This window comes from Gossypium raimondii, chromosome 1 (genome assembly GCF_025698545.1).
Source record: "Gossypium raimondii isolate GPD5lz chromosome 1, ASM2569854v1, whole genome shotgun sequence".
Taxonomy (NCBI): Eukaryota; Viridiplantae; Streptophyta; class Magnoliopsida; order Malvales; family Malvaceae; genus Gossypium; species Gossypium raimondii.
Genome location: NC_068565.1, coordinates 52,179,150 through 52,192,117, shown reverse-complemented (window position 1 = coordinate 52,192,117; position 12,968 = coordinate 52,179,150). Strand labels below are relative to the sequence as shown.

Sequence of the window (12,968 nt, the reverse complement as noted above, 5' to 3'; positions counted from 1 at the left end):
TTCATAAAGCCTGGAATCATCTAAAAACCATGTGGCACAACGTTAAACCATGGTGAATTTTAAGGGGAAAAATTCCAGGGACCAAAATGTAAAGCTCCAAAAACAATAAGAACAATTTTAAAGGTCTAAAAGAGTGCAAAGTCTCCAGACTGGATTGACTTCTGCAGTTTCATTTACATGCTTCTTTCTTGGCTGTAACAAGCATCAGTCACATGCCTGGATGATTTACATATATATTGGTCCAATCCTTAATACAGAAAATAAATATTTACAAGCTAACCATGTCCATTAATTTTTTTTCCCTTTTCTCCTTTTTTTTTCTATCACACCAAACACTAAGGTCCCATTTCGCCATGGCGGTGCTTCTGAATTTTCCGGGGACATATCCAAAAATAATGGTGCCACTTTTAAGGAAAAAGGGTGGCAAAAATCAGGTTGCCCGTGGCGGACGATGAAGAGAGGAAATGATTTATTGGGATCTGATTTTTCTCACTATTGCTCTTTGACCAGCTCGTGAACTTTATTATATAGCTCGAGAGTATCGGCGTGGTTGGGTTCAAGACATAGGGCTGCTTCACAGTCTCTAACAGTAGATGCATAATCACCCATCGAGTCATGGAAAGCAGCTCGAAGATGTAGTAGTTGCAGGTCTGGCTTGAAAGCTAGTGCTCTTGTGAGCTCCGCAATAGCTTCGTTTTCTTTGTGATCGTCCATTAGAACTGCAAAGGCAGAAACTTCATGTTCAGGACCGACTTTATAATAACAGAAATAACAGTAAAGAACAAATAACGAGCAATTATTGTACTCCGAACTTAAATTATATGCAACCGAGGTGAAGGAATTTACCTGCTGCTCTGTATCTGTATGGATATGTCCTCAAGGGATCTAATTGAGTAGCCATAGCGAGATCACTCTTTGCCATGTCCCGATCAGAATATTCTGAACGCTTCTCATAAGCAGAAGCGTTATTACGTGCCTTCTCTATCAGCTTTGTCATCTCATCATACGCAGCTTTACGTTGATTTTTGAGATGAAAAACACGTGCTAGACCCTGATGTGCTCGTGTATGCTTAATGTTCAGTGCATTCATGTAACAATCAGCAGCAAGATCTAATTTCTCACAATCTACATACACACTACCTAAATTATTCAGTGCCTGCAGTAAACCGGAATCACTCAGAACACGGAACCAATTAATCGTAATTATTTAACAAGTGTTAAAATTGGTCCAAAAATACTCACTTGTCCTTTCCGAAGTCCATCCGAAGGGCATCTAAGAGCATCCAGAAGAAGTTGGATAACATATGCCGAGGACTCTTGATCGAGACTTGTATCTGCTAAAGCATATGCTTTGAGGAAGAAAGCTTCAAATGATCTCCGGATGGAGATTGATTCCTCAGCTTTAGCTAGTGCTTCTTCGCAGTGGCCGGTGTCGTACAATATCCATCCTTCATAGACGAGCCTTTCATGATCCGAGGTAGAATGGTTTCTAGCCAACCGTAGACTACGCATTGCAGCCTTTTGGCAATTTAACCTACAGCATTCAGTACCAGCAAACACTTAGAAAGACATGTTATTCGACCGATGAAAGAGTTTGCCATATTACCTTAAAAGGAGGAGAGACTGTCTGAACCATAGAAGGCTCTTTCCGGGGTCATTAGCCAACATATGGTGTACAACAGCTAGGGAACCGAGATCGTCAACAGAAGACCACCGGTCATACAATTGCATCCAACAATCAGCCTGACTCCATTGCTGAACAAAAGGACGTAGGAGCTCGACCAAGTGGTCACCATGCATTTTTCCATGAAACATCATGTAATTTGGTTCTAAAGTCAAAAGTGCACGAACATCTCTGAGAGCTCTTTCATAATCCTCCATGGCAATCGAAATCCAAGCTCGTAACTCGAGGCAGTCAGGAGATACTTTGAAACTGATTATTTTACTGATTTCTGATATGGCTGCTCCAATCTTATTGGTCTCCAACAACAAAACAGCTCGATACTTGTACGGAAAACAAAGTGTCGGATCCAATTGCGTAGCCATTTCTAGATCCGACATCTTCTCCTTCCCATCACAATACAAAGAACGTTCTTGATGCATCCACCCGACCGGTTTATATTCCGAAATGAGTGAGTTAATCATCTTGTAAGCTGAATACTTGTGTCCACGCTTGCATTTGGTCCTTGCTATACCCACTTTCGAATATATATGACCAGACTCGTAAGCTTCCTCGAACCAACTTTGAGCATCTTTGTACTCTTTTCTCTCATACATCGCAACACCTAACTGGTGATACGCAAGTTGTTTTTGCCAACTTTCCGTTGCACAATCTGCCAACCTCTCGAGAAGCATCACGGTAGTGTTAGCTTTCATGTCTTCCTCCATTGCAATTTGGCTCAAGAAGAAATATAACAAAAAGGAAGCATGCCCCACTAGAGCCAATCGTTCCTTTGCTTCTGGACTACAAAAATATTTCATCACATTAGGACTATGCATCGAGTTTGGGAGTTCCCTTAAAAAAACCTGCAAGCAAGCTGCCACAAGAAGATACGCGTTTTCCTCCAATCCATACTCGATTAACAATAGTGCATTCTCCACATCATTTACCAAAGATGCTAAATAAGAATCACAGGCCAACTTCAAATCGTCACAACAAAACCTATTCGAGAAAGTAAGAAGCTCCAAAATGATTCGTGGATCAAAAGAATCTACTCTTCTGATCCTACTATATAATTCAGCAGCTTTCATACACTCTATTGAAATACCATTCTGGGTAAAGTTTATCTTCTCTTTTCTAGATTCCCTGAAACCACCATACAGCATTGTCCTAAACGGTGTTGATAATGAAGCAATACAATACCGTATACACCTAATCTCGTTATCTCCGATACAAAATGACATATCCCTATATTCATCCGAAGTAGAACATTCCACGTCCTCAATCGAATAATCATCCACACTTTCACCTTGAGGATTCTTAGAACAAACACAAGGATCATAAATAAATTCCGGGTTGTAACCAGGTACCAAAGTAGCCTTAGGGCACTCAATGTTTCTTCCGCAACAATTCATTGAATTTGTGCCTCTAAGCTCATCTTCCCTCCTCTCATACCTCAACCAAGCTGCTAACACAACCTTGGAATGAACATCGACGGTATGCTGCCTGGCGGCTCGAAGGGTCCGCCGGAACAGCTTCGGATCAGACAAGCCCTTAAAAATTGCACATTGCTCCAAATACATTCCAGTTTTTTCAAACTGAGGACAATTCTCAATCCTACGGTACAAATCAGCTAGTGTTCCAATGAAATCAACGAATTTCAAGCATGATTCAATTTGGGGTTCAAGGAGATCGGAGACGGGTAGACCATAAGGAAGCAGGGTTTCATTTACATAAGCAAGGGGCACATTAGAAGACTGGTAATTGTGCATCGATATAGGCCGAGCCGGATTAACACTAAGATGGTCTTGAAGTTGATGATAAAGTTTATCACCGACATCTCCACCACCGCCACCGGTGGTGTGAAGAGCATAAACTTGTGCGCCTTTACATCTATCTAAAACCTTTAAACTACGCATTGTGGTAAATTTATTACGCTGCATCTTTTTCAAGATCAAAAGGAAGAATTCTCTAATGGTATAACAACAACAACAACAACAAAAATTCAACCAGGTCCCAGAAAACGACACAAAAATCGAAGATCTAGAAATACAAACGAAATGGGTGTACAAAAAAATATGAACAAGAAATCAAATTTACCTGGCAACACAATGGTAAACGCAAGCTCAATTGGGTATTAACAAAGAAAGTTCTTTTCTTTCCCTGGGTTTTTTTTTCTAAAAAGAGAAAAAAAAAAAAAGAAAGAAGGAGATTTCTAAATGAGAAAATAATCAGCTAGCGGTCAACCCGAAGCTGTTGTTGTTGTTTTTTTTTTTTTTGAGAACTGGAGGGTGGCTGTCTTGAAACGGCCACTCTCTCTTTTTCTCTTTCTCTCTATGTCTACCTGTTTTTTTTTCCCCCCTTTTGATGAAATTTTAATTTTCTCTGTCTTCGAATCACCCCCTATATTTGATAATTCAATTTTTCTTTTTTTGGGTTTTCTCTGTTTTCTCCAAATTTGATGGGAGCTGTATTTGTTATTATCTTTTATCTTTTAATAATTTATTTATTTTAACTGTGTTTTGATTTTTTCATGTTTTGTCTGGTCAAAGATTAGAAGTTAAAAACATGAAACCAACTATGTCCGAAACAGGGGATTATTGAATGTTACTAATTGTGCTCTGTGTGGAAGAGGAGAACCGCTAAAGTTGCGCCCTACCTGTCTTTCTTTCACGCCATCTCTGCTATAATCTTTCCTTCATTAATTTTTAAAACTCCTATTTTATATTTTTTTAATTTTTAATTTTTATTTCAATCCCGTCATTTTTCATGCTCCGCATCTCTCGCAAATCGCAATCCACCTCCTCCCCCACTCATCTTTAAACGCGTGAATTATTGAATACAACGGTCTATTTTCCACCCAGTCCTTGTAATATTTGGAATTTTACAATTTAGTCCTTACTTTTCTTCCCCCCCCCCCCGGGAATTAGTATGATTGATTATATTTCATCTAAGGTCACTTGAAAAACCACCCAAAAATATTTTAATCTTAGAAGGAACTGCATTATTACACAATCTTTAGAGAAGAAAATTCTTAAATTTGCTAGGTGCATTAAGCTTCCAAATTTCTTTCCAAGTATCATTGAAAGAATTTAGAAATAGCTCCACAATGATCAACCTCGACTTTTGTTTATATGTTTTTAAGCTACAAAGAAAAGTCCGAGAATTTGCAGTTTTCATTGTCAGCTGCCAGTGTTGGTAATGTAAAGGGTTGGTGTTATTGGATATATCCCACATTGGTTAAGTACAAGTTATCAAGAGAATTTTTATATCACTTTACTTCTTCCTCTCATTAAGTAATAGGCTTAGGCCTAATAAGAAGGTTTCTCTTGAAATTCTTCCTTTTGGATCAGAGCAATGAGTGATATATTCAATTCTCGAAGAATGTTTCTAGAGTTAATTTAAGGATTTTATTCTCTCTACTTTTTTATTCAAAATTTAAAATTAAATCATTAAAACTAATAATTGATTGTTATTAGATTTAAATATTAGACTATAAATTTTATATCAAACAAATGGAGGGGCTAAATACTTGGAATTAAAAGCAAATGAATTAAATTTAAAAGATTGAAGAGTAGAGGGACTGGGGCATAATTAAACCTATAATGATTAAAACATTTTCCCAATACCCGCACTTTAGTGTGAAGAGTGAAACTGAAATGCTAGAAAGGCGCGTAAAAATAGGAAATGAGAAAAGTGATGTGCGTGATGGACGATAATAGATAGCAAAGCAATTATAATTTAGGTAGGCCAAGCGTTCCAGATCCCATTTAAGGCCCAACATACTCTTCCTATCGGCACCCTCTGTGGGTCCAAATTTATCATCAAATTTAAGCTCAATGTTAATTATATTAAAATATAAGTTCGTTTTCATGTCTGTTTTATGATTAATGTTTAAGGTTTGAGTTTGTTTCTCTTAATAATATTGTCTCCAAAGCTTCAATTTGTGTTCTCTTTATGAGAATGTTATATGTCTTATCACTATACCCAACTTTTTTTGACGAATTCAACTCATTTTTAATTACTTGTTCAAGTTGTTTCGTCTTTAGCCATTTAGAGGGTACAATGAAACCTTCTAGCTTAGACTGTCTGCTTGCCTGCTTGGATCCTCATATTGGACAGCTATCTCTATATTTAAATTATTTGGCAGAAAAATTAGAACCAAAAACAGCAGACATAATAATAATGATAAACATTGGCAATTACAGTACTGTAATAACGATTGTTGATCATAGTTTCAGCTGCTCCTGTTAGATACAGAACGCGAAGATTTGTACAAAGTACGAGTAAATAACATGCAATGGTCAAATTAGAGTTTTGGTCCTTCTAAGATATAATCAATTTATTTTATTTTTATATAATTTGCATCGATTAACCCGAATAACTTTTAAAATTTTAATCAAATTTAATAAATATAAAATAAAATTAAGAGGTGGTGCTTAAGGGAAATGAAATGGATGGGGTTATGAATGTGTCAGAGAAAAGGAATGACCAAGTATACTTAGTGACAGTTCAATGCCGGCAGAAATGGATGCATATCCTAAATTATAAAATATTAAAATGAAGATCAAACTAAGATGCAATTCATTAATTCCACATGAGACAACTAAATATTGGGCATTTGTCAAGGATAAACATAAATAAAGTCATGCACATGTTGCCAGGAAATCCTACTTTGTTCTTCTTGGAAGCCACATTCTTATCTATAGATATATGCCAAAATAATTATTTTTAAGAATTTCTTTCAATAAACTTTAATCTAAATATAATTGTATTTTTTAATTATTCACTTTGATTTGATACGATGCTTAGGAGGATAATGTATTTTAGCATATTCGAACTCACGTTCTCTTGTACTGACAACAATCTTAATGCTAATCGAGTTAAGACTCAATCATCATATGTAAAATTTCTCTTGAGTTGTTTTAGGGAAATAAATAAAAAAAAGTTCTTAAGAGCATTGGCATAAACATTGTTGTCAATGTAGGAGGACGTGGATTCGAGTGCGTTGAAGCTCATTATCTTCTTATTTATGGGTTAGGGAGGGGTTGTGGGTAATTTTAGGCATCGTATAAAAAAGAGCCGTATAAATTAAAATATAAAAATTAAACTAAGAATAAATATGGTTGCCAACCCAATCAAGAAAAAGTGGGCTATAAAATGATGGATTAAAGCCCACTTAATTAAATTTGAACTCTGCCATCTAAGTAGCCATATTTTCAATTTTAAAGGTCCTTGTCAATAGACTACTTGAGCTTTAAGAGGCCCATCTATATGGTATTTACAAATTACTTATCTATTGGTAAAAATATCACGGAGGACTTTGTGTTAAGATTTTTATCTATTTTTACTATTAAAAATTTATCCCTGTATGTCAGTAAGAGGTGCATATAGCACACCACGTGTAATTGTTTGGTTATTCCGTCAGCCATGCCTGTTTTTAACAGTAGAAATGGATAAAATTTTTAACAAAAACGATCAGTTTGCTCTTTAATTTATCGTGTAAGGACTAATTTACTTATTTTTTAAATAAAAAATAAAATACAATCTATCTCCTAATCTACCATGAGAGTATATTTGATGCATTTTATTTACATCTCAACTTTGGACAACCCGTTTTCTCTACTTTGATAAAAAAAGGGATAAATATCAAAATTATACTTGAACTTTGATACAATTTGTAATATTATACATCAAGTTTAATTAATTTGGTGCATTTGTATACATCAAATTTTAATTTTGGTTCAATTTTCACATTTCACTAACCCCATTACCTCGTGGCACAATTTATTAGGTTAAAAACAAACAAATAAATTGAAATTATTTCAGTTAGATTAAACAAAAATAAATTTCCGGAGGAAATAAGAAACCCTTTTCGCAAGTGTATTTATCTTTTTTAATTCAGGTGGAAATAATTTAATTTATTTGTTTATTTTTAACTTAATAAAATGTCATGTTAACACTTTACACATGATTTAATGGAAAATTGTGTCACATAGATAATAATGTTAGCAAAAAGTGAAATTAATCAAATTAAAATTAAAGTTTATGTATATAAATACACCAAATTAAAGTTGATGTACGACATTTCAAATTGTATCAAAATTTATATATAATTTTGATGTTTATTCAAAAAAAAAAACTATTTCCATTTTATTTTAAATCTTGGAATGGAAAGTTGTGAGTGTATCTACTTCTTTCACAGTTAACATTCAATTCAAAATTAAATTTATTTTAGGAGTTTTTAGCGGTTGTATGAATAGATAGGTGGATGGGATGAGGAATTTTTCGGGGTATTAGTCCAGTGAGAGGTACAAAATCGGTTAATGTGCGAATTAATATGGACTATGTGAACCAATTTTTTTAATTTTTAAAATTTTAATAATTTATTTGCTTTGAACTGATCGGACCGCGAATAGATAATTTGACTAGTTTAACCACCAACCTGATTTCAAAAACATTGGTTTCTAGTACAAATATTTTTTAATAATTACATTTGAAATAATAACTTGAACGGCAAAAATTAAAAATTTATTTATATCTATAGATCAAAGTGTTGATGGGTTGTATCGAACAATAATCCGATTCTAAAAAAATTGTCAAATTTGGCTCATCCCAACTTGCTCAATACATTTTATATTAATATTATTTAATTTAAGTCGAGATAAATTGAATTAACACAATATCAAAATACATCACCTAAACTCGATATTGGGACATATAAACTAATGAAGGTTTTGAATGAGGGCATGCAATTGAGAATTGACCTTGGTGAAAATTAAGATTATTTGCCTATATATATTGGTCAAATTGTTTGCTTATGTATAATATGAACCTCATAATAATAATATTTGTCGTTGTCAGACCTAAATTTATAATATTATGGGCAAATTTTCACACCATATTGGGTCGTACTTGTCCATGGGAAGTTCTACCTAATATGCTATTAAATGTAAACATTTAGGTCATTAGGTGCCCTACTTATATACGAGTCAAATATCTTTCCCAATTCCACATTCCACCTATATATTCCCCTTCAAACTATTATTATTTTAAATATTCTTGTGCTACCATGAGATAAACATGCTATAGTAATAAAGGAGGATGGGAATAAGATTCCACCACCTAATTAAAATATTTTATTAATTCTAGATTGACTCTGAATTCGATTGGCATGGGTGTTGATGTCAATACGGGAGGACGTGGGTTCGAGTGCACCGAAGCGCGTTATCCTCCTATTCATAGGTTGGAGATGGGTTATGGATAGTTCTATGTATTGTGTCAAAAAGAATAGATATAATGAGATTGTTCACTCGTCTTTAATTCAAAAATTTGAATTTAACTAAGATAATAAGGTCGATTGAGTTTTAGCTCGGTTGACATCGATATTGTTGTCAGTGCAGGAGGACGTGAGTTCGAATGTATTGAAACGCATTATCCTCCTATTTAAGGGTTGAGAATGGGACATTGTATATAAAAAAAATAGATATGATAATAACATATAATAAAATTAATATTTAAAAAACTAAAATAATAATAACATCATTCTAAACAATAAATCATAGAAAAGTGAAAATACAAAACATTTGAACGTTTCTTTCTTAAATGAAATGAATAGTTCAATCACTCTCTCGATAATCCCAAAAGTAAATTGCTTATAACGTGTAAAAATATCTGGGATGATTTTTATTTTATTTTATCACTTTAAATTGTAAATATTCCTATTTGATAAATTATTAAAAATGAATTGAAAATAATATTTTCAATGTTTTTGTTAAACACGTTAACTAACCCACAATGAAAACTAGTAGATAGAATTTTTATCTGCAAAAAAAATGTGTAAAATGATACGTAGATTGGGACCTACCTATCATTTAATAGAGAATATGTTCCATTTTTTTTTTTAATATTATATTATCATTTATCAAATACTCTAATCATATTTAATATTTAATTTTAAATAATATACCAAACATATTTTATTTCTTAAATTTTAAACACTTGATTTTTTAATTTGTCAAATAGAGCCCTAGTTAATGTGACTTACTCGGAAGGGAGGATTAGGACAATTCTATTGATTGCAGCTTTCTCCAGACCTCCAGAAAAAAGCATGAAAAAAAAGCTTGGATGGTACGATTCCTCCGTCATCCCATGTAATTCTTAATCCATGAAGATACATTGTTAGGTACTCCATTTTATTTTCCCATTGAAGCATGAGACACTAAACTTACTATTTAACATTTTGATTTAAAAAAAAAAATACAAATGACATAACCCAATCTCTATTGTTACACATCACATATGAAAGTGCCCAAAACTTTCCAAATTAAAAGAATCACCCTTATCGTATGAAACTGTGATTCCACGTCATCATTATACACATAAAATAATGCCTCCTATTAAAAGGGATAGAGATAACGTGGAATCACAACTTCATACAATCCTTTCCCCTATCCATTATACACATAATTAAAAGCATTCATGAACCTTTTATGTAAAAACCCAATTAATGAAACTAATAGATGAGACTAAAAAATGGATTTGATAGGTGGAATAAAATTTTGATTCCATGACCATGATAGTTTCTAATGTTTGACAAAAACCCAATATAATAATTTGGAAATAGTTTCCAAATATTCTTTAAAATATTATTCTAATAATAAAATCAAAGACCATTAATATATATATATATATATATAAGTAGAGGAACAGTATATATAGGTAAGCTGTTACATTATGTAGGATCCACAGATTATGTGTATAAAAATGAGACAATTAATATTCCTTTTGACGATACTCATAAATTTTTTTCCCCAACTAAGCATACGTATTGATGTGAAAAGGCTACTTTAATGATATATATTGTAAGAAATTTGACATACTATATGAAGCCAAAACATCCCCACCCAGAAATATATTATTAATCCGAATGCCCAAAGAAAATGTACATATCGAGGGCCCATTGCCATGCCAAGGCCATGAGGCATGAGCTTGGTGCAATGAATCGAGTTCATGACTTTCTTGGAAACCAACGTCAGTGTTTATATATATATATATATATACAAATTTTCTTTTCTTATTTGATTTAAATTATACAATTTATATTTTCATGCATTGATAATAAATTAAAGAATACAACTTAATTTAAGAATTTTTTAATGTTAATTTTATTATAGATTTTTATTACATCCGCTAAGATATATAGAACTACATACCTATATATACTCCCTCTTCAACCCTTGAATAGGAGGATAATATGTTTCAGAACACTTAGACACACGTTCTCCTGTATTTAGGGGTGAGTATTCGATCGAGTCGAGTCGAATTGAGTAAAAAAATTCCGAGTTAGTCGAGTTGACGAATCCTATTTTAGCAACCGAACTCAATTTGAATTTTTTTGAATCGAGTCGAGTTTATACTCAATGTTTCGTTTACATGGACTGATTATTTTACTAGTAGACGAAGTACAAGCTTTTAGATTAATTTTGAGTAAGACTAATGGGTAAACATTTATCAAAACAACATAGTTTTACCTTTTAACTTGATGATTTTGACTTTTAACTTTAGAAAAGGTATAAATTTATCAAAACAATGTGGTTTTGTCTTTTTTTTATTTGGATTTTCGGATAACTCGAACTAGGGGTGAGCCTTTGATTGAATCGAGTGAAACCGTTTGAGTTAAATTAGAAAAACTAATAATGTTAAATTAAAATCTTGTACAATATAACTATTTCCATGTTAGAACACAAAAAATTGAAACAATATATATTTGAAATTTTTTAAAGCAAAATAAATAAAAAAGATATTTTAATATGATAAACTTGAACCATTAATCACTTATTTAGATTCTAAAATTATTATTTTATTAAATTTTATTATATTTTAGATTTTTAAATACTTATAATTTTAGAATTTCTATAAATATTTAAAATTATTTTCGAATTACTTTTATATTTTTGTAATTTTTGTTAAGAGAGAGTCTAATTTGCTCATTTTCAAAATTGAGAAGGACCAAAACGGTATTCATACTAATATGTTCTAGTTATTCAAATTGTAAAAATTTAACTCGAAATTCGAAATTTCTTATTCGAGTTGACTCGAATAATTCGAATAACTCGATTCGACTAACTCAAAATTTGAATTTTTTTCGAATCAAATCGAATTTTACTCACCCCTACTTGTACTAATAATTAGTGGCGAAACTAGGGAGCTGACAGGGTCCCGACCCCCTCTAAAATGAAAAAAAATTCATATGACCCCTTTAAAGTTTTTAAAATTTTAAATTAATAAAGGTAAAATTGCACTTTGACCTCTCCTAAAAATATAAAATTTGATTTAATCCTTTAAAAATTATAAAGATATAGTCTATTAAAATAGTGAAATTGCATCTTTTCTATCGTAAAAATTACAATTTAATTTCGCCTCCTAAAAATTTTCCTAATTTTATCTAATCGAATTAAGACTCAATCGACTTATTTTTAGAATTTTAAATAAATTAAACCTAATGCAATGAATTAGGATGGATGGATGAAAATCTAATTGATCAATTATATATAGAGAGAGAATAGAGTTAGATGATAAAAAGGACAAACATCCTCGTTTTCAAATGATGGCAGATCCGCATTAATAGGTTCACGTATTTTCATGCAAATTTAAACTATATATTTATAAAACAAACAATACTGGAAGAATGAGAGAATTAAAATATGCACAAACGATAAGATAGAGAGCATAAAAAGTACAATCCATGCTTGACGTTTGCTGCACCACTTCTTAATAAAATTTCATCCTTACCATAACATAAATTACTCCTATAATCTTTGTAGAATGGGATATACGGTCGGTCTCTCAAACTCGAAGATTTATTTAAAAAATGAACGATTTTATATAAAAAATATAATCTAGACTGAATTTAAACTAAATTATAAACCCATTTTTTAGATCAGATCTGAATATAAAAAACGGACTTAAAATTATATATTGACTCGACCCAAATTCGATTATTCAAAAACGAAATAACTACCTGTAATAATGTATATATATATATATATATATATATATATATATATATCTCAATAATTTGCGTTAATAAACGTAAAAATTATATTAAATAAAATTAAGGCATCACGGGGCCTCTTGCAACTTGGCAAATTACCACTAAAAAAGGGATACAACCTGCACAGAAACTGTTGTTTAGAACTTCTTCAGTAGCTACCTCGATTCTGTTGGACAATCCGACACCGTTTCTAAGAAAATGAAATTTTTATTAATTTACTAGCTACCAAATTTTATAGAAGGTTATGTATTA

General features: G+C 32.1%; 1 protein-coding gene across 1 annotated transcript; it reads right to left on the bottom strand.

The window, feature by feature from the left end:
* Positions 1 to 89: 89 nt before the first annotated feature.
* On the bottom strand, positions 90 to 4,314 carry LOC105786577 (ethylene-overproduction protein 1). The gene is made up of 4 exons (XM_012613085.2): positions 1,607 to 4,314; positions 1,243 to 1,534; positions 847 to 1,156; positions 90 to 719 (listed from the first exon to the last, which is right to left on the bottom strand). Exons 1-4 carry the CDS (start codon positions 3,601 to 3,603, stop codon positions 493 to 495), a joined length of 2,826 nt encoding a protein of 941 aa, XP_012468539.2. The 5' UTR covers positions 3,604 to 4,314; the 3' UTR covers positions 90 to 492.
* Positions 4,315 to 12,968: the final 8,654 nt, after the last annotated feature.